A 20,421-nucleotide genomic window follows, 5' to 3' on the forward strand; every position below is an offset into this window, starting at 1 on the left:
CCCCTTCCCCTTTTTTGCTCTCGCCCCAATTTGCGTGCGGCCGGAATCTTTCGCTCTTCGCCAGAATCTTCGCTCGTGTGCGACACACAGCGCTTCGCTTGCATGGGAACGCTTGCTACGCAGGCTATATTATGACCTTACGTGTCCCTTATGTGCTACCTAAGCATGAAGATGACTATGTTGCCAAACTTTTTACTAACCATGTACTGAGCAGTTCTGTTGTTACAGTTGAACTTCAATGTGGCCATGTCTCATAAGCGACCACTTCCAAAATTTTCCCCATCCAATCACTTTAGTCAGGACATCTTGTAAGCCACCACCTCTTGTGACTGTAACCACTTAAGGGGCCAATGGTTCGAAATTGTCTATTGTTTTGAACCTCTGGTAAGCAACTCTTTGACGATTACATAAGAGAAAATTTGAAAACCATGCCCCAAGATGCCCCTACAGCCCTGACTATAATGATGAATGTTGTTCCCACCTTAGAACCTTTTATTTCTTCAAGAAAAAAATAATGTTGACCGCTTCAGCTACTTCTATGCAATGAACATTTTCAAATTTGCACATGGCCGACATCAAATTGTTTTAATTATCATCAGCCCAGGGGTCTACTCCCTGGGGAAGCAAGTGGTAGACCTTTCCTGCTTTTCACTTCAGTACAATATACCTACGAACAATAGCACCAGAACGAGGTTTAATAGGGTGGACATTGTCATACATTACCTGTATTTTTGTCCACCCTTAAAACCTTGACTTCAGATAATTATGTAATTATGTGTATAAAGAGATACACGTTCTTTATGACAAGCATCACAAAGTGTCGTCCTCATAAATAAACATTCACCAAAGCACACCAAATTCCCTCAAATATGAAGTACCGGTAATATGGAAATGTCAAATAACAGCAGGGTTCATACCCTTTTTCACAAACAATTTTCAAGTACTTTTCCAGGACTCAGATTGATTTTCCAGGACTCCAAAATTCACATTGACCCTGACAACATTACTTCTCCTTACTGTCTGAACGTTTCTTATAATGTTAGTTCTGGGAATTTAGTTGTTACTTTAAAACAGATTTCCAGATCTTTCCAGGACCGGAAGTCTTTTTCCAGGACTTTCCACTCCTGAAAAGTCCCAAAATAAAATTCTAGGACTTTCCAGGTTTTCCAGGACTCGGACACACCTCGCACAGTCAAACATGAATTACTCATTAAACAGTGCTTGTGTTTACCGGTAATCCTGGACATAAGTGCTCCACTTGGCACCATTGCTTGTTGGAATGCGGGAAGGTCTACATGCACATTATCAAAGCCATCAAAACGACAAACCTTGAAATATGATTTATTTTTTTTAATTATTACACTACATTTTTAACAATAAAGCTAAACCTACATCAATAAAACTAAGTGCTTCTTAAATGTCAAACTTTTCTGTGCACTGGTAATTATGTATCCCATACTTTTTCCTCAAATATGCTACAATATGTTTATGGAGCTTCAATGTCATCCTCCTCTTAAGGTCGCGGGGGACAGGAAGTTATTAAGGGGAAAAAAAAAAAAAAATTTTTTTTGTGGGGGGGGGTTTGGGGGGGTGTGTGGAAGGGGGGGGGTTTAAAAGGGGGGTGGTAGAGGGGGGGTGGAGTTTTTTTTTTTTTTTTTTTTTTTTTTTTTTTTTTTTTTTTTTTTTTTTTTTTCTTTTTTTTTTTTTTTTTTTTTTTTCCACAAAAAACACCCTTTTTTTTTTTTTTTTTTTTTTTTTTTTTTTTTTTTTCCCTTTTTTATTTTTTTTTTTATTCCATTTTTTTTTTTTTTTTTTTTTTTTTGCCCCCTTAAGACATTCTATTCCCTAACTCACCACACAATGGCTCAATTTGGACTAGAGACGACCATTTCACAAATACATCTCAAGTATATAATCACCACTATTTTCACAAATGCATCTCAAGTATATCATCAGGAATCAGACAAGCTTTGATTGAATACATCCAAAATTGTGATCTTTTCAAGATGTGCTGGTGCAAGACAAATAATAGCCTGTGAGCAGGCTCTCTTCAGGGGCAACACGCGAGAACCGCAGCGGTGAGCTTTGGTAAGCAAAGCAAGCTGTGAGTCAATGGTCTGCAAAGCAGCTCACTTTGCTTGCTGAAACTTACAGCTTTACCACTCACACATTGCCCCAAAGATAGCCTGCTGAGTCGCAGGCTAGACAATTAGCTCCAGACGGGTTTGACCCTTTTTACCTTCCAATCCCAAACCTGCATTTATGCTGAAGATGCAATCTATCAGAGATGAGTACAACTATCATGTCTTGATAAATGATTGAAAAATATGGACAATTCCTCTCTAGTACAAATAAACCAAACTGAAAGTGTGATTTCCTAACACAGCACATCTACTACAAGCCAAAGGTGATTACAACAAGACAAAACCTATAACTAAAGGGAAGGGTTACCACTCTACAACATATGAATGATAAAAATACATGAAGTCTGATCTGCATATAGACAATACAAAAATTCTAAGACAGGGGAAGACCTAGTTCCCTTTTTTGGCTTATGCTACAAGTTTATAATACAAGTCACGTCAGACTGTAAACTGTATTGTAAGAAGAGCTGTTGTAGGAACAAAATGTCTTGCTATCGAGAGCAACTCTGATATAATGAAAGTAATTATAATAATCCTATACTTTGGTCATTTCAGAAAGGAGACTAAAAAATTGCATAACGAAAAAACATTAAAGCAGGATTGCACTGAAGTATGTCTGTACCTGAGAGATATAGTTTAATTAAAAATGGCTGGGTAGTTGTTTTGTGCATAGAGTTTAAGGTGACGGTCACATAAAAATAAGATTCTAGCCAGAGGTAATTTTATGTTCTCTCTCTTTATATCATGCTTAGATCAGTACATATACACCTGTACGTAAATCATGAACAAATGTCAAAATCACAAAATGATCAACCAACAGTTCTTAATATTAATAACAGACCAAAGTCTAATATTAATTCTTAATGTATAAATGTAGCAATTTATGCCTGTATCACAATGAGCGTTTACAGATTAAACACATTACCCCTTGCTTTGCAGATAACTATGTAATATATTACTTAATAAAAGTTATGCAATAACAGGCCATTCTTGAGTTGCTTTTAGGACCACACTTAAAGGGGAAGTATCATAGGGATATTGTGTAACTTCAGAAGTTAAAAAAAAATCAGTGTTAACAAAAACTTCAGATAATGGTCCAGGTTCGTTCTAAATTACCACCTAGTGCACTAAACCTGTTGAGGAATGACTCTGGCCATGGGTGGAAAGGGTCGAAACGAATCACAACTTGAACATTTCCAGCGGAAGTTTTCAAGTTCTCGCCAAGTTCTCGATTTTCGTTTCCTAAATGATATAAACGATCATGATTTTTTCCAGAATTTGGTTGATATCTCCCTCTTGGTGTTTTTGGATTATTTCCTAAACAAGTAGAGGTTATTACATAATTTACAGTTTCGACAAAAAACCATCCAAATCCTCGTGATACTTCCACCTTAATAATGACTCACAATATTATAGACATTCATTATATTAAAAAAAACCCTAATGAATTTGGGTACCTACTGTATAATTTGTATCATGGCTGTGAAAATTTTCACAGTGGAACTCCAAATATGGCTGATAGTGTGCCATGATTTAAAGTGCTACTCTGATCAAATTTTTGATTTTCACTTTTTTACATTTTCGTGAACAATTAGACTTTCTTACTCACCATGCAAAATTTCAATCTATGACGAACATCAGAAGTCGTTTTATTATAACATTTATTCCATAGAATTTAGGGCCGCCATTAAGCAACCTTGTTCCAAAGCTTGGATGCGAATAGGGAGAAAGTGACATCAAAGCCTAAAAATACCTCACGGGTTCAAATTAGAATAACAATCAGCATAGAAAATTGCACGAAAAACAAGTCAAAAGTTTTTGTTTCTTTTGGCATGATTTTCAATACATATTGTTATTATAATTTCAACCCGTGAGGTATTTTAGAGCCTTTGACGTCATTTTCTCCCTATTCGCAACCAAGCCTTGGAACAAGGTTGCTTAATGGCGGCCGTAAATTATCGGAAATAAAGGTTAAAATAAAACGACTTCTGATGTTCGTAATGGATTGAAAATTGGCAAGGTGAGTAAGAAAGTCTTATTGTACACGAAAATGTAAAAAAATGGAAATCGAAAATTTGATCATAGTGGCACTTTAAGGTGTGAAGGTCCCACAAGTGTTAATGCTCAGTTGGGGTCCTCTATAGAATCTTTTGGAAATGTTTTCAAACAACAAACTTATAAAACTAATTCTTACACCAGTTAATTTTACAACTTTTCTGCGTTTACAACTTACCCATACAGTGTACCCTACAAACACGATGAATGCATGACAACTTCACTAAACTGAGATACTAATCTTAGATCATGGCTTTGCCCTAACAGGAATGGCCTTGTGAACCAAAGCACATGTAAGCAAGTCTTGCTAGTACAAAAGTGACAGATAATATTATTTTTTTCACTCGATGAGAAATCAGTGGCATACATCCATCTTAAAACTGTCCCCTCTTAAAAGTATGATTACGAATCATATGTTGACGTTGATATGCAAGATTTGCAACAGACTCTAAATTTCTATGACAGTACACATGCATCTGGGTTAGTTGATAGCTTTGTTAAATACTTATACACTAGATTTGTATTCTTTGTATTTAAGTAATCTGTACCTTGTTAGCAAGGAGTGTTAGTTCATGCTTTTAAAAGCACAATAAGCTACAATGTTCTCTAACTACTCAGTTTCGAGAGAGAATCTTTACGTAAAATACGCCAGTGAAAAGTGGCATCACCGTCCTATATTGCAACTTTTCTTCGGAAGGGAGCAAGTCCCTTCTGGTCGTCTGCTTTTAAACCAACCACAGAAGAACTCATCTGCCAATCACCAGAGCCAGTAGATAATCCCATATTCAGATGTATAAACTAGAAGATATTAAGTCCTGGCCGCTTGTGAAGTACACTGTGTATATTGAGCTAAGAGATGCTTTATCTAAATAAGTTCACACTATACTATCCTGCTACTGGTAGTAAGGATATCCTGATGCTGTTCCTCGACTATTTGATGGCCCTGCGGGTGGTCGCATTCCAGAGTACATCCCTGGTGGAGCAGACAGACTCCATTTGCGACATATGAGACATGGCTCCAGATGACGGCGTTGACTTCATCTCACCCTCTCTGATAGGCCTGGACATGACACCTTGGTGTGACCAGGACCCAGACATCATTTCCCTTCCACCCATGTTGTCGTTCATGACTTGTGGGTATCCACTTTTTTGACTTGTGTCCACTGTGTTCTTGCCGCTGGTTTGCCCATTTCGAGTCGTCGTAGCACTGTATCCCATCATTCCACCAGAGCCCATATCGCCCATGTTGCGTGGCATCTGTGCTCTCATCATTTCCATGGGGGACATGGGAGCCATCCCTCTCTGCTGCCCTACCATGTTGCCGGGTCGCATCATAGAGGCCATGTTGCCATTCACTTGGGACATGAGACCATAGCCACCCTGTGAGGCCTGGCCTTGAGCAGCCGCAGCAGCCATTGCTTTTCGCCGCTGTACCAGGGCAGCAAGTAGACTGCCAGCATGGCCTGCAGAGAACTCAGTGCTGTCTAGGTCCACTGCAAGAGAAAAGCAAGTTACTACATGTTATTCAAGTTTCTTACTTACTTTCTGCCCTCTCATGCCTGGGGGATTGGGGTTTCAACCTCAGTACAATCCTTTACAAGTTTTAACCAGCTTCTAGACTGCCAGTATCTTTATCAACTTAATTAACTACATAAAGGATAATACATGGTTGTGCGGAGATATGAAATTTATCTTTGAGTGTTCATACCGATTTGAACACGAAAGTGGTGTTCAAAGTTATTAGTAGGTTTATTACATAAACCTAGCTAATTATGAGGTTTTTGACAATTTTCAGACGATTTCTCAGAACATTCAGAACATTTTCCAAACTTTGAATCCTGAAAATTTCCAAAGATTGCCGAAGATTGCCAAGGAAGATCTGAAGATGTTTCGACTTAATATTGATAAACTTTGGCTCATTGAGCATTGAAACGTGGCAAACTCTGCGAGCTGATTAGTGCAAAAATGATATCCACGCGTCCCTGGATATAATTTTTATCCACACCTGTGATAGCCAGTTTTTATTGATTTTCTACCACTCGCTATACCACTGTCAGATTATATAATAAACATTTAAAGAAATTTTTTGTTTCTTGAAATTACTGCAAATTAAGTTTTTCATAACAAATAAATTCAAACTCAAAACACTACTAAAATCATCATGTTGTTCATTACCACTGTTCTGGTCTATGGTATGCGGCATCATCCCCGGTGTGAGTCTCTGTGTAGAGGTACTGCTGCCTGGCGGAATGGGACTCACGAGGGAGCCATCAGATTTCTGAGGAACTGAACTGTTGGGTGAAGCATTTCCTCTCTTGTCACTGAGCTCACTGGCCTGAAACAACAAGACATGAATAAATGACAATGAAATAACTACTGGTACAGGTGGGAAGATGGCATTATGTGCCCAAGGGCATGAAGAGGATTGAGAGTGAGAGAGACAGGGGACTCCGGATCAAGCAGTCCAGGTTTAGAGCCTGGTCGGTTTTGTTCTTCGGCAAGACACTTTAATCTCATAGTGCCTCTCTCCGCCCAGGTGTATAAATTGGTACAGTCTAACTAATGCTGGGGGACCCTGCAATGGGCTAGCATCCCATCTGGGAGGAAGTTGAAATACTACTGGTCGCTTCATGCTACAGAAACTGGGATACACTCGGGCCTGTATGGGCCACTAGGCCATACACAGGTGATTGCACAATGGTGAAAACATTGGGCTCCAGATCAAAGATGCCCAGGTTTTGAGCCTTCACTGGGGTCACTATGTTGTGTTCTTGGGCAGGATATTTCACTCTCACAATGCTCCTTTCCACCCAGGAGTACAAAGTGGTACCAGAAAATTGTTGGGGGTCACATGTGTTGTGTATTTCAAGATTGATAAAGGAAGATGAGATCACAAACCTTGGAGAGGGCCTCCAAGCCTCCTTCAGCCAAGCGTGGTGATACTGAAAAGATATATAATGTTTGCAATTTATTTTATTAAATATTTTTCTTTCAAAACATTGAACAGACTTAGTAAGACATAATTTATTGACTGCTGTGACATAAGGAACTCAGCAAAGGTAAAAGCTATTATATAAAATATAATTCTGGTTTGTTTTTTTTTTTTCCTAATCATTCTTTTTGTCAAATTTCAGCGTAATAAATAAATTCAGTCACTTGTACACTGGGGCACCAAAACCTGCCTCCGACTCCCAGCATACAAAGTCGAAAATTTCCCAAACAAATGTACCTGAAACCGCATTTTTTAATTTTTCAATATATGACTCAAAATTGGCCATTTCACTAATTATTTTAAGGGGCAATTTCCAGCACCATTAGTGTATTTGTACTTAGTCAACATCAAAAGTTAAAAAAAAAAATAAAAAATAAAGAAGGGTTTATTGAAAAGGGATGCTCCGACTGGAGAAAACAAACCGAATATGTCACCTTTTTGTGGAACTGGACCTCCTGGCGAGAAATGACACATGGCATCATCCCGTCCAGGAGCAAGCTGAGGAGCACGTCTCTGGTAGAGTGAGGCTGCGGAGTCAGGGCTTGTCAGGTCGGTGCGTGGTGACATGTCCGAATAATCTGTACTGCCAGTCAGAGGCCCGCTGCGAGTGGAGTTTACAGTAGGACTAGACAGGTTCAGAGTGACAGGCTGAAGGTTGCTGCTGCTAAGTTTGAAATTCATACAAAAATAAAATCAATACTCGGTATGTTACTGTAAAATGGTTATAAAACCAGAACCTATACAAGTTTGTTAGGACTTTTGAGTTGGGTTTTAACTGGAAAGTTCAAAATTATCTGAAAGGAGATTAAAGGTGATAGAAAAACTGTTTGGAAATGTATCAACTTCAAGACTGATGATGGAATCTTATGAGAAGGCCACTTTGATTTAATGTTGAGATCTCCAATCCACCAACAAACTTTTTTACTGTCTATTTTTATTTGAAGCACAATGTTCTGTGAGGAAGGCACAGTGCTAAAATTAATGCTACAGAAATCAGGGTGAGTTCCGGCCTGTATAGGCCACTAGGCTTGACGCAGACATTATGTTTTAGAGTGTTTTGTGAAGACATCAGTAAGTTAATAATAAAGAATTAGAGGGGGGGGGGGGGGAACGGCATCTGAATGGAACATTTTTTTGTTGGAAGACAAGTATATAACCAAGGGTGAGATATTAATGTGATAAAATTGACTCACTGTTGGCCAAGGCTGTTGTTGCAAACAATGTATTCTGCTTCATCTGTGTACGGATTCTGAAAACTGTTGCAGCTTGTTCTAAGCCACACCCAGTTCCCATCCTTAGCACGGAATCTATATCGCACAGAGAGGGTCTGACCCTTCAGTTTCATGACTGAAATAATGAAAGATGAGTTGATAAATTTTTTTGCCAGCCTTAAGTATGCATCCTTACTGCTGTAATTCATGGTACAAGGCCTTAACAAAGGATGTCAACACTGGGAATTATTTACGAAACAGATGCACTTCTACAAAAAAATTAATGATTAAGATTGTTTGCCTCTGCTTACTCATCTTCAATATTTTTAACTGTAAACCCTGTAAACCAGGCTGAATTATGTCAGTCAGTTTTCCACAGGCTTTATTTGTGAAACAAAGTCAGTCACCCCATTTTTTTTTTTTTGCATTTCTGACACAAGTAACTCATTACTTGACTGCTGTAAAAAATTTAAAAAAATCTATTGACTGGAAAATTTTCGCGTGAATGTCCTTAATGTTCACGTCTCCAGTTGACATGGCAGTTGAATGTGACAGTCCATACCTTGCTGGTAGCTTTCCATCATATGTTCTAAGTCATCAGGATGGAAAAAGTCATAGCACAGTTCATTGAGAAGTTCCTGGGGCTTGTAACCTAACACATCTGACACTCTAAAAGACAACCAACAAATTAGAAGTTGCACACCTCAGAGTAGGACTAGTAGGAAGTGATTAAAGAGGAAAATTAGCAAACACAATCATAACACATAACTTCTCTCGAATAATACAACACAAATCAGTAGGCAAAAGGTAAGAATAAGTTTATTACAACAATGCAAAAAAAAAAAAAAATTGGGAACAGTGCAGATCATTCCTCCAAAAAAACACAAAACAAAACAAAACAGGAAAATGTTCAGTAAGATTCTCATTGCTACATGGCTTTTTTCAAAGGACGTTAATTAGAGTTCTTTTCCCTTGCAGTGCTTGGGGATCAATTTAGGTTTCTGGGAACTGCCACCTACCCCCCCCAAACCAACATTTTGCCCAAAGTGATAAGTAAGGGTTAATGTTAGGTTTGGGGAGGGGTAGGTGAGCAGTTTCTCAGAAACCTAAATTGATCCTGCTTGGTTACCACTGCATATTTTAATGGGGCTTTGTCACCGATTTGAACAGTTTTTTCAACAGCCAAAATTTAAATTTGTCTCGAAGGAAACCTAAGATTAATGGTCTATTTTTATTGAGGATTGCTATATTACAGCACTGAGACTGTTTGCAAGCATCTTTGGCTGCAGATGGCTAGGATGGAAATGGATTGCAACTTGAAACATGAAGGCTTAACTTTTCCAATTTGTTTATACACGTCTTCAAAAAATCAACATCAATAGTGGAAGTTTGATTTCTATCCACAAATTAAGGTTACATCTTCCATAATTAAGATGTTCAAAAAAATGTTATCATGGGTTTAGTTCCCTACCACCAAATTCAGAACAGTTAGACTGAAAATCTGCAAAAACCCTGTGACATATCTCCTTTACGCTTTGTCTGATTGGTTAAATGTGTTATATTGTGTGTTCTCCTTACCTCTGATCGACAAAGGTGAACTTGCCATCTAAACTGTGTCTGGAAACAAACTCCATCACTGGAGGATTCTCCAGCAAGTCACTGCTCTGTGGCACACTTGTCGGCTGAAGTTTTCCTATTGTTACCAAACAGCTGTTTTCGCCAAGTTCTGATTCTCCTGGTACAGCGACTGCTGTGCTACTTCCAAATGACTGTTTTGAAAAAGAGAACACAACGTGAGCTACAAGTTTTTGTCTTGGTTTCAACTTTTAAGTCTGTGGATGAGTCCCTTGTGTATGACCATTTGAATGGAAGCTATTGAGCTGTTGTACGTTCATGTGGTAATGTTTATTATGCTGCATAATGTGCTTCCAACTGTTATGTCTGTGGATAAGACCCTGGTGTGTGACCATTTAAATGAAAGCTATTGAGCTGTACTTTCAATGTGGTAATGTTCATTATGCTGTAAACTGTATAAGGTGGTTTTAACTTTTTTAGTCTGTGTATACAACCCTAGTGGACCAAACAAATGAAAGCTACTGAGCAGTACTTTTATGTGGTACTGTTTATTACGCTGTACAAAGTGGTTCTAACTTTAATGTTTTTTAATAAAACCATAGTGTGTGACAATACAAATGAAAGCTATTAAGCTGTACTTTCATGTTGTACTGTTTATTATGCTGAATAAGGTGATTCCAACTTTTAAGTCTGTGAACGAAAAGCCCAGTGTGTGTGACGATTCGGATGAAAGCTACTAAGCAGTACTTTCATGTAGCGCTGTTAATTTTTATTTTTCCCAGGGGGAACTTAAAGAAAAGAAAAATTTTATCTGTGTGGGTAAACACTGGGCTTACTACTGGTTACTGTCAGGCAGAGGATAGGCAGCTAACTAATCCCAGAATTTCCCTGGACAACACAACAAGAAAGCTTTCCTACCTTGATATAGCCAGTGCAGTGCACAATGGCATACTCATCATCAAGAAGCTTTAGACGGTTGTCCTTCCCTCTCGTCGAACTCTCAGCTTCCTCTTTTCCACATCTCATGCGGCAAATAAAGTTTCTCCTTGAGTTGGAGTACATCCTTGAAAGAGCTAGAATAATAATAAATAGAACAAAACAGTTGTCAAAGACCATAAATACTCAGGTCTGAGTCAAACAATGAAAGCAATCTGGTAGAAGCAGGTAGTGATTAGGAGTATTTCTACTACCCCTTGAATGTGTGGCATACCAGTCTATTGCACGGTTACCCCTGGTATTTATTTCATCAGTTCTATTTATAAATCTGGGTGGAGAGAGGCACTTTGAGAGTAAAGTGCCTTGTCCGAGAACACAACACAGTCACCCTGGCCAGGGCTTGAACCCAAACTGCTCAATCTGAAGTCCAGCGCACTAACCATTACGCCAAAACACTTTTCATACGTATATAATGTACCAATCTTAACTTAAGTCCCAACCCTCCAAGTTGAGACCATTTTAGTCACCATGGCGACTAAATTAAAACCGAAGTCACCAGCCTGGCAATTAAAATTGAGAAGAAGGATTGAAAGTGTGAGCTAAATTTAGTGACTAAAATTTTTCATTGGCGACCAAACTTGAGCAGTTTGTGGCCACTAAGGAAAAAATAAACTTGGAGGGTTGTGACTTGACACGTTGTATGAAGAACTTTGCTTCAGTGGACCAGTAATTGCAGAAGCAATAAGTTACGAAACTGTTGCGTGTCTACTTATTACCGTAATGATTCGATTTAGCGCCCCCTTCCGAATAAGCGCTCCCCTTCGAATGTGTTTTTGTCAATAAGCGCCCCTATTCCAATAAGCGCCCCCATTCTAATAAGCGCCCCCATTCTTATAAACTCATGAACATTCAACGTATCGTACATGTGTATATTTACTGCTAAAATGAACTTAACTGAACTTTCAACAATTTGTTACTGTTACAGTTTCTGTTATTGTTAGCTTTTTTTAATTTTTATTAAAGTTTTGTTGTGAAAATTTGGTTGTTTCTCAAAAAATTAAATAAGCGCCCTGTCTTGAATAAGCGCCCTGTCTTGAATAAGCGCCCTCCCTTGAGGTGCCAAAAGTAAATAAGCGCCCTGGGCGCTAAATCGAATCATTACGGTAGTTTATGTTGCTTGCTTTAAATAACAGCTTCAGTGATGTGGAATTAACACCAAGTAAGCTTTAAATAGATTTGAAGTTGAAGTCTTCACATTATTTTAGCAAACATGCTATACCCCCTATTACAATTTTCACAAATAATCACTTGTCCTCACCTCCATGACTGTCCTTTTTTACACTTCCAGCTAAAATGAGGAAGAAAACAAATTATTTACACTTTAACCTTGATTTTTATCTGAATTGTGTTAACAAACATATTTTAATTTAATGCAACTTAAATAACACATCTATAGAAGAGCAAAACTGTTCAACGTGTTTCAAATAAGCTCATCCCGGTTTAGCTTTACAACATGTTTACATCAACAGTTAATACATATGATCTCTACAACACTACTCATGCTTACTGTATTTGCAGTACTGTGACTAAAATTAACGTGTGATTGTTTGAAATACATATGCATTGACTTTTTCTTATAAGGTATTGCATGTTCTGTCAATGACTTGAAACTAATTTGTATATAAAGTGACTTACTTTTTAAGTCAAGAACTCTTCCAGCATCAGGAGACTCTGTGGCAGAAAGCTGGTCTCTTATTTTATCAGCATCATCAGGATGAACCAAGTCAAATATCTCCTGGTTCATCCAAGCACCCTGTGAAAACAAAACATATTTCTTTGAATTAAAAAAAGTAGCGCTTGTTTTCTAAAGCCAATCTAGATTGGAATTGCAATTTCTCGAAGATCCAAGGGAAAAAAGTTGATTCAAGAAATCAGGAGTAAAATGCAGTGTTTGACTAGGTAAAGGTAAACCAAGAGGAACATTTTTTGGTTTGAGTTACCAGGTAAGGTAAAGTCTGCGTCGTGCCAAGTGGCCCATACAGCTGGAGCTTATTCCACCCGGGTGGAGAGAGGCACTATGAGAGTACAGTAAAGTGTCTTGCCCAAGAACACAACACACCCCGGTCAAAGCTCAAACCTAGACCGCTAAATCTGGAGTCTAGTGCACTAACCATTAGACCACGGTGCCTTCCACTAGTAAGTAAGTAAGTAAGTAACGTCTTTATTTATAGAGGGTAGCACTTAATAGCTATAAAGCTAACAAACTCGTGGCCCTCCTATTTACAAGTATTAAAAAAAATCTAAGATACACAATAAAAAACCTACGATATACAATAATATAAAGAAACGAATTATCAATTAAAAAACTACTTATTAAAAACTAATCAAAACTATAACAAAATTCTCGATCGGTGATTGGTTATCAGCAGCCCGATTTGAGCACTAATAGGACAGTGTACACGTCATGCTTGTAATTGGACAGTGTAATAGGACAGTTCACGCGTCATGCCTGTGTAATTGGACAGTACGCGTCATTTTGCGCGCGCTGTTGTTGTGCATTTTGTTGAGTAAACTGTTATGTTTTGCAGTTTTTATAAAAACGTTAAACCATTTGACTAAAGGTTAGTTTGTTTCTCAAATTTTGTTATAGTTTTGATTAATTGGTAACAGGACTTCGTGTCGTCCAATTCTGTCTGTAATCATACTCGTGATTAAAAAATCACTTGTATGATTACAGACCGAATTGGACTCCACTCAGTCCTATTACCATTATTAATTTGAAAAAAAAAATCTGTATTCGAAATAAGATCTTAAATTAAAAAATGGTCAATAAAATGTTGTTTTCTTAAAATTGAATTGCAAAAACTATTTCGAAAACTGTTATAAGAAGGTTTTTTTCTTAGCTCAAGTGGCAGGCCACTCGAGTTTGATACTTTGCCAAACCATCAACCTGTAACCATTCTCTAGGCTTCCATAAGTAAAGTTATCAACCCTCCAAGTTAAGACCATTTTAGTCGCCATGGCGACTAAAATTTTGGAGCTGGCGACTAAATTTGAACCAAGGTCGCCAGCCTGGCGGCTAAAATTGAGAGGAAGGATTGAAAGCATCAGCTTAATTTGGTGACTAAAATTTTTCACTGGCGACCAAAACTTGAGTAGTTGGTGGTCAAATGGCCACTAAGGAAAAAAATAAACTTGGAGGGTTGGTTATCATAACTTCTGTTTTAAAATTATGACAATTTACATTCATTTGGTACTGCCTCTTAAGGCGCATTTACATGACAGATCTAAGACAAAAAAAAAATTAGATATGGATCCAAACAAAAAAATATGGCCCTGTTTTGATTTGAATGTTTCTCGACAAAAGTGGTCAGATCCGGATCGATTTTTTGACGGGTCTGTACCTAATTTTCTCTGTCGTGTTAACATGCCTTTAGTGTAAGTGGCCTTATATTACCAGTCTGCATTAATCCTTATCAAATTCTGGAAATTACCTGAGGCTGGTTTAGGACTGGAGTAATTGAGTCTGAAACATAGACCACAGTTCCAGTGCTGCAGTTCACAACAAATAGGAAACCATCTGCTGCCTGTAAAGAGGAACAAACAAAAATAGTTCAGCAAAGTGATTGTAAAGCACAGTTACTGAAACTGCTCTACAGAAAGCAATTTTCCAATGCAGACAGAAAACAGAGTCCTCCTCCCTAGAGCAGACACCTTTCTAACATGGGCACCTCCACAAATGGGCATTTTAATTTTGTCAAAAAGGTTAAGTCTGCATCAAGGCAAAGTGTCCTATACTACTAAAGCTTATCCTGGTTTCAATAGCATTGTGTGACTAGGATTTTTTCTCTCTCCTGGATGGGCAGGGTACCCCCATGGGTGGAGAGAAGCACTTCAAGGGTAAACTTTCTTGCCCAAGAACACAACTTAAGTAATGACCCTGGTGCAGATTTCTCAATCTGGAGTACTGCCCACTAACCATAACTGCACAAAGTCGGTGTATTCTGGTATTCTGTATTTCAGTCATAATAATATATTTATTGATCTCATTACAAGTTTTGAACCTTTGCAAAGGAACAGTGGTATTTCTTTCCTTTACTGTCAAGTATTTCTATACACTTTTAAAAATAAATCTAAAAACAGCAGTATTGAAGTTTTACCTCCAATATTAGGTGCTTAAGTTCTCCATCAGACAAAAATGAAGGCTTATAGGCTACGTCGCTAGGTCCTTGGCCTAGAAAATAACAGCGGAGAGAACAATATCAGAGTGGTATTAAATAGGTTAAGAAAAAACTGAAGTCCTTTAAAATACAGAAATATAGCAGGCAAACAATATGTGAAAGAAGACTTTAGGAAGTTATGAAGTGAAGAATACAAAAATTTCTAGTGTTATATGTAGACTAGATTTCCGCTTATATTATGTAGACTAATTTCCGCTTGGCCCAGCCACTTACCTCGATTAGCCTTAGCTATTTCTAAGTGGCTGTGCTCTTTTTTTATTGTAAATTTTTCCTCTTGCTTGTATTTATTTATTGTAACTCTTCTGGGCACAAAATAAAAGATTGTTGTTGTTGTTGTTGTTGGACTTATTCTTTCTCCAGGTTTTCACTGAACTGTTCTTATTTTCACATTATTCCATTCACATTGTGTTGTTCCAGAAAATAACTCTACCTCTGCCATGGAAGTTTTTTTGGTTTGGGCCCTAACTCCTCCAAAAATTCTAATTTAGCTTCATAAAAAGGTAAAGTCTGTGTCCGAGCCATGAGGCTCATACAGCCAGAGCTTATCCCGGTTTCCGTAGCATTAAGCAACTAGGAGTATTGCTACTCCCCCCTGGATGGGATGCTAGTCCATCGCAGGGTTACCCCCCAGCAGTAAATTCGCCGGTTCCCATTTATACACCTGGGTGGAGAGAGGCACTGTCAGAGTAAAGTGTCTTGCCCAAGCATTAAAATTATTTAGCTTTTGAGACTATCCGCCTGCTCAGAACTTCCAATAGCCTTCTGTGGGATGGGTATGGATATTTTCTGGAACCACACAATCTAGAATATTAATTGTCAATACAGTCAACTCTTTCTATAACAGACACCTTCAGGACCACCATTTGGTGTCCATAATACAGGAAGTCCGTAATAACGAGAGTTATTTTCAGTAAATCTTATTTGCTGCGACTTTAACTCCTGTCCATAATAACAAGGAATCCATAATAGCGAGGTGTCTGCAAGGTGAGAGTTGACTGTAATTATTATCAGGGTGTGAATGTTATGTGAACATGGTACTATGACTACATACCAGATCCTCGCAGGGATTTCATATAGTTCACAGCCATTCTTAGAACCGTGAGTTTATCTGGTTTACGAGCCAACCCGTTACAAGATGGTACCATGTCAGATAACTCGTTTATGTACGCATTCATTTTATTTCTTCTTCTTCTTTCAATTTCGCTGTGGTTTTCCCTGCAAGGATTTAAGAAAATAAGGATTAACAAGTCAGAAGACTAAACAACTACATAACTTACACTTTAACAGTTGATGTATCTTGCTTTGATGAGCTGCAAATAACTTTTGTGCAAGTTAAATATACCATTAAATTAAAAGGAAAGACTTCTTGGCTGCGTCCAATTTTTGAATAAGCGCTGCCTGGAATAAGACTTATAAGACGTAAAATACATCAAGACTTGTAAAAATTGCACAACTGTCTGCAATTCACACATAAATGTCTAATAAGATTATATAATTTTTTAATCGAAAGGTTTTGTCAATATACTTCAAACTGGATACAGGGTACAGGTCAATTAGAAACACTACCGATTGATCACTCAATTTTATGCTGTAAACCAAATGGAAAATGAGTCAAGTACCAGTTAGCTTGTTGGTCTGATATATTTCAAATGTATGACCTCCACTTACAATTGTTAAAAGTTTTGAATAGATAATTAAATGTAACTGTACATTTGTACAGAGTTTTTTTCCCTATAGACCACCACAATGCATTAAAAATTTACTAAACAAAACTGGCCACCATGTTTGCCATAAGTCTAGCAAAAGCTTGTCAATTAACCATGGTTTACCCTTGGCGAAAAGCAAACAAAACATAGAACTAGCTTGTTCAACTGATCTTAGTCAAAGACAAAAAAAATACCCTTGATCAACTTTTTATGACGTTCTCAGAAAACTCACAATGTATATTTATTATCTTAAGTTTGAGTTAGAAGTTTGAGTTTGAGTCAGTTAGAATAATGTATGTTTAAATGTAAAATATTTTCGTCAAAGAAAACATCTGGGAAGCACAAGAACTACAATTGCCAGCCCTTGAAATTAAAGTTATGTATAGTGGGCAAAGATTGATGAATGACTGCCATAAACGCCTTCATTTTTAAACAACAAAAGTAAGCATTACAACACAAGTTTTTGGTGGCTTCCACATTCGTTTTATGAAGACTCAAATAAAGATTCTTCGATAGAAGCTACCAAAATCTTGTACGTGATGCAATCGATAAACGTAATTGAATACCTGGCAAACTTCTCTTTGTTATTTTCGTCTGATGTTCTGTAAATATTAAAAAGACATCGTATTAAAATAAAATATCAGTGCATGTTACACTAACTGTAGTGTAGAAAATAAGAGTTTGACCATAATATCTCGTTATATATCGGAGATTTGCTATTAAAACAAACGACTTGCACCGTGTTATAAAACCACGACCTTTGCAAGCGTTTTCGGTCAAAAATCTCACGAGCAGAATTTTCGATAAGTGCAAATCTTCATGACAAGCAAACAACCACAGGAAATGGTACATAAACTTGTCTAATTCAATCTCAAAACAGTATTCGCCTAACAAGGCCTTTGTTTCCAGCGACCCTCCTACCGAACATCCTTACAACACAACTTACATCACAACAAAGTTCAATGTTTCCCGTGGAGAAAATGGCCAATTCCGCATTTACCTGGGCATTTTGTTATCCCCCTTTTCAATATCGTCATCATCGGAATCCTCTCTGTACAATACAAAAAGTATAAATGTTGAAACGACATCGAAATAGCTTAGAACACATTTCTATCAAAGAAAGCTCTCTAGACAGAAATGAGCTTGTTTCAGACAAATACAATGCAGACTTACTCTTTAATCATAAAAGATTGGTTTGCTTTTCTCTTTCGAAGCCGGCCATGGGAAGATTTGTCGTGCATTTCATCATCTGAACAACAAACACACAATTAATTGCCGCCTGTATAAAAAATAACCGCCATAACTCCAGGCTTCCCCATAACTTGTTAGTACAATGTATAAATTTGTAAGCTTATACATTCGCACTTCGTCCCTTTTAGCTTAGACCTACCATCATCGTTAAAATCGTCCATTTTGGACGCATCGAAGTCGTCGAGTGGATCCAGTTTGCTTGCCGCTAAATGCAGCTACACATCAGCAATACTTCAGTGTTCCGAGCGAATGATTTAGCAGACAACTATGAAAGGATGGACTTCTGAGCTTAATTCGCAATCATGGCGGCATAATCAGCAAATGTTTCTGCAAACTTCACTTGGATAGCAGCCCACGAAAATCGTCTTTAAACGCGATAGAAAACCTCTAAATACCTCTGAAATATCACTTAGGGTAAAGTGATACTTAAAAACTACAGTCTTCCGTTAAAGAAAGACAATTCCAGCTTACAATTCGCTATGCAACGCAGTAACGGAGTAGACAATCAATACGGCGCTAGCAGAGACTCGATCACAGCTCTCTCGACGTATAAGCCAATCACAACAGCGTTTATAAATGTTTTATTCATTTTGACACCTTATTGTCTCGAGTAGCCAATAGTAACACGTCTAAGAAATGACACCGGAGGGAATACACATAACGCCGTCTACAATAGCAGGGTTTTGCAGGTCCTTTGAAATGATAAATTTTCTCACCGTCTATTCTATAAAAAGCATCAATAACTCTGTTAACTCGTAGAGCGTATTTGAATAAAATTCACAGCAGCGATCGTCGTTGGAATCTCGCCTTCCGTTACTGTATTATGTTTTATTGCGTTCGTAAATAAACTTCCGGTGTTGTTTTCTTGGAGTGAAACGGATGACGAAGTAAAATATTTAAAAAATAGTCTGCGCTAAGAGATCTACAGAGGGTCAGACAGGTTACAGCAACATTTTAACGCAGAATTAAATCAAATAGCTACTTTTTCACGCGAAATTAGAGCTGTAATCTGCGTAAATGAGTTTTGATGACTCGTTCGATTTTGACCTGCGGGGGGTTTACGGTCACGTTGGCCGGCTGAGTCGTGACGATTAACACGATAATTCTCGGAAAAGGGATTAAAAGAGAATTCAAAGCGTGGTTCAATTTTTTATGGCAGAATGTCTTAAAAAACACTAAAAGTTTCGAATGAGGCGATAAATTTTAAATTATTTTGTACTCTAACTGTCTATGCATATATGTCAGATATATTTGGATTGTATTTTCTTTTTACTCTGACTAGGGCCGAGCAGAGGCTGGGCCTCCGCATTTTGTTACCTTGGGAAAATATACAAGTTTATACAGGAAGTTTGCTCTCTGATCGATGAAGCGAGTCTCAGAGATATTACTGTAAAACTAAAAAGAGGTATTACTGTAAACCAAATTAAAGGAAGCAGTTATAAGCTCCAACGGAAACGGGCCTCAGTTAAAACAGATAAGACAGTGGAATTCTACTGAAACTGCTATTAAAATTAAATAGAGAAAAAGAATAGATTCCTCCTATATTCATGTGTAAAACCAAATTTAATGAAACAGTTGTCAACTCCACAGAAACGGGCCTCAGTTTTAAACAGAGAAGACAGTACAGCGGAATTCTACTGAAATTGCTATTTGAAATTCCACTAAATAAAATAAGAGGAAAATCAATTCCTCCTATATACATGTTTCAACATTTGAAAACTTGCAAGCCTTAGCTAACTCCTCATCCGAAATATAGATAACGTATATGATCTAATAAACGCCCACTCACAAAGAAACGCCTCGTATCTAATAAACGCTTCCCCAGAAATGTAAAGTTTGTATTAGACGCCCCCCTCTAATAAACGCCCCGTGTCTAATGGACGCCCCCTCCAAGAATATGTAAGAATCACCTCAAAAACCAAGGAAATGCTCCATATACAGGAGTTCCTGTCCATATATTAATTTATTTAGCGCAATATAGTTTCTTGCTAGACTCGGACAACAACTCCACTATGGTTGACCTGGAGTGCTCTGGCGTGGGGGACTGGTAGGCATGAATAGATTGTGCTAGTAAATTCAGGAAAAGTTGCTTCACAATATACCCAAAAGTTGCTCTAAAGTTGCTCAAATATCAAAAAGTTGCCACCAAAATTTAGATAAGTTGCTTGCACTCCAGAGACGTTTTGCTTTAGATAAATACTCAAAACGTGTTTGTTTGTTTGTTTGTTGCCATTTAAACATTTTCATTAAATATTCTTACAATCATTAAAAGAGGCCAAAAAGCCATTGTTATATGAGATATTGTTATAT

The 20,421-nt window shown here is 37.7% G+C and overlaps 1 protein-coding gene and 1 long non-coding RNA gene across 3 annotated transcripts in view; one reads left to right on the forward strand and one right to left on the reverse strand.

Annotated features, from left to right (window-relative positions):
- LOC144631397 (uncharacterized) overlaps positions 1-20,421 on the forward strand; it is a 130,749-nt gene that overhangs the window by 4,594 nt on the left and 105,734 nt on the right. The gene's annotated exons all lie outside the window — the stretch shown is intronic.
- LOC144653610 (aryl hydrocarbon receptor nuclear translocator 2-like) lies at positions 4,006-18,600 on the reverse strand. Of its 2 annotated transcripts, none has more exons than XM_078513754.1 (17): positions 18,251-18,600; positions 18,034-18,109; positions 17,861-17,911; positions 17,427-17,462; positions 16,206-16,369; positions 15,074-15,147; positions 14,408-14,500; positions 12,609-12,726; positions 12,232-12,261; positions 10,896-11,050; positions 9,981-10,171; positions 8,965-9,071; positions 8,385-8,538; positions 7,626-7,852; positions 7,098-7,141; positions 6,375-6,534; positions 4,006-5,692 (listed from the first exon to the last, which is right to left on the reverse strand). In XM_078513754.1, exons 1-17 carry the CDS (start codon positions 18,270-18,272, stop codon positions 5,130-5,132), a joined length of 2,265 nt encoding a protein of 754 aa, XP_078369880.1. In that variant the 5' UTR covers positions 18,273-18,600; the 3' UTR covers positions 4,006-5,129. The 2 variants fall into 2 exon arrangements, with proteins under 2 accessions (XP_078369880.1, XP_078369813.1); XM_078513687.1 differs by having other exon boundaries at positions 4,009-5,692; positions 7,626-7,855; positions 18,251-18,599.

This window comes from Oculina patagonica, chromosome 1 (genome assembly GCF_052425735.1).
Source record: "Oculina patagonica isolate OP01 chromosome 1, crgOcupat, whole genome shotgun sequence".
Taxonomy (NCBI): domain Eukaryota; kingdom Metazoa; phylum Cnidaria; class Anthozoa; order Scleractinia; family Oculinidae; genus Oculina; species Oculina patagonica.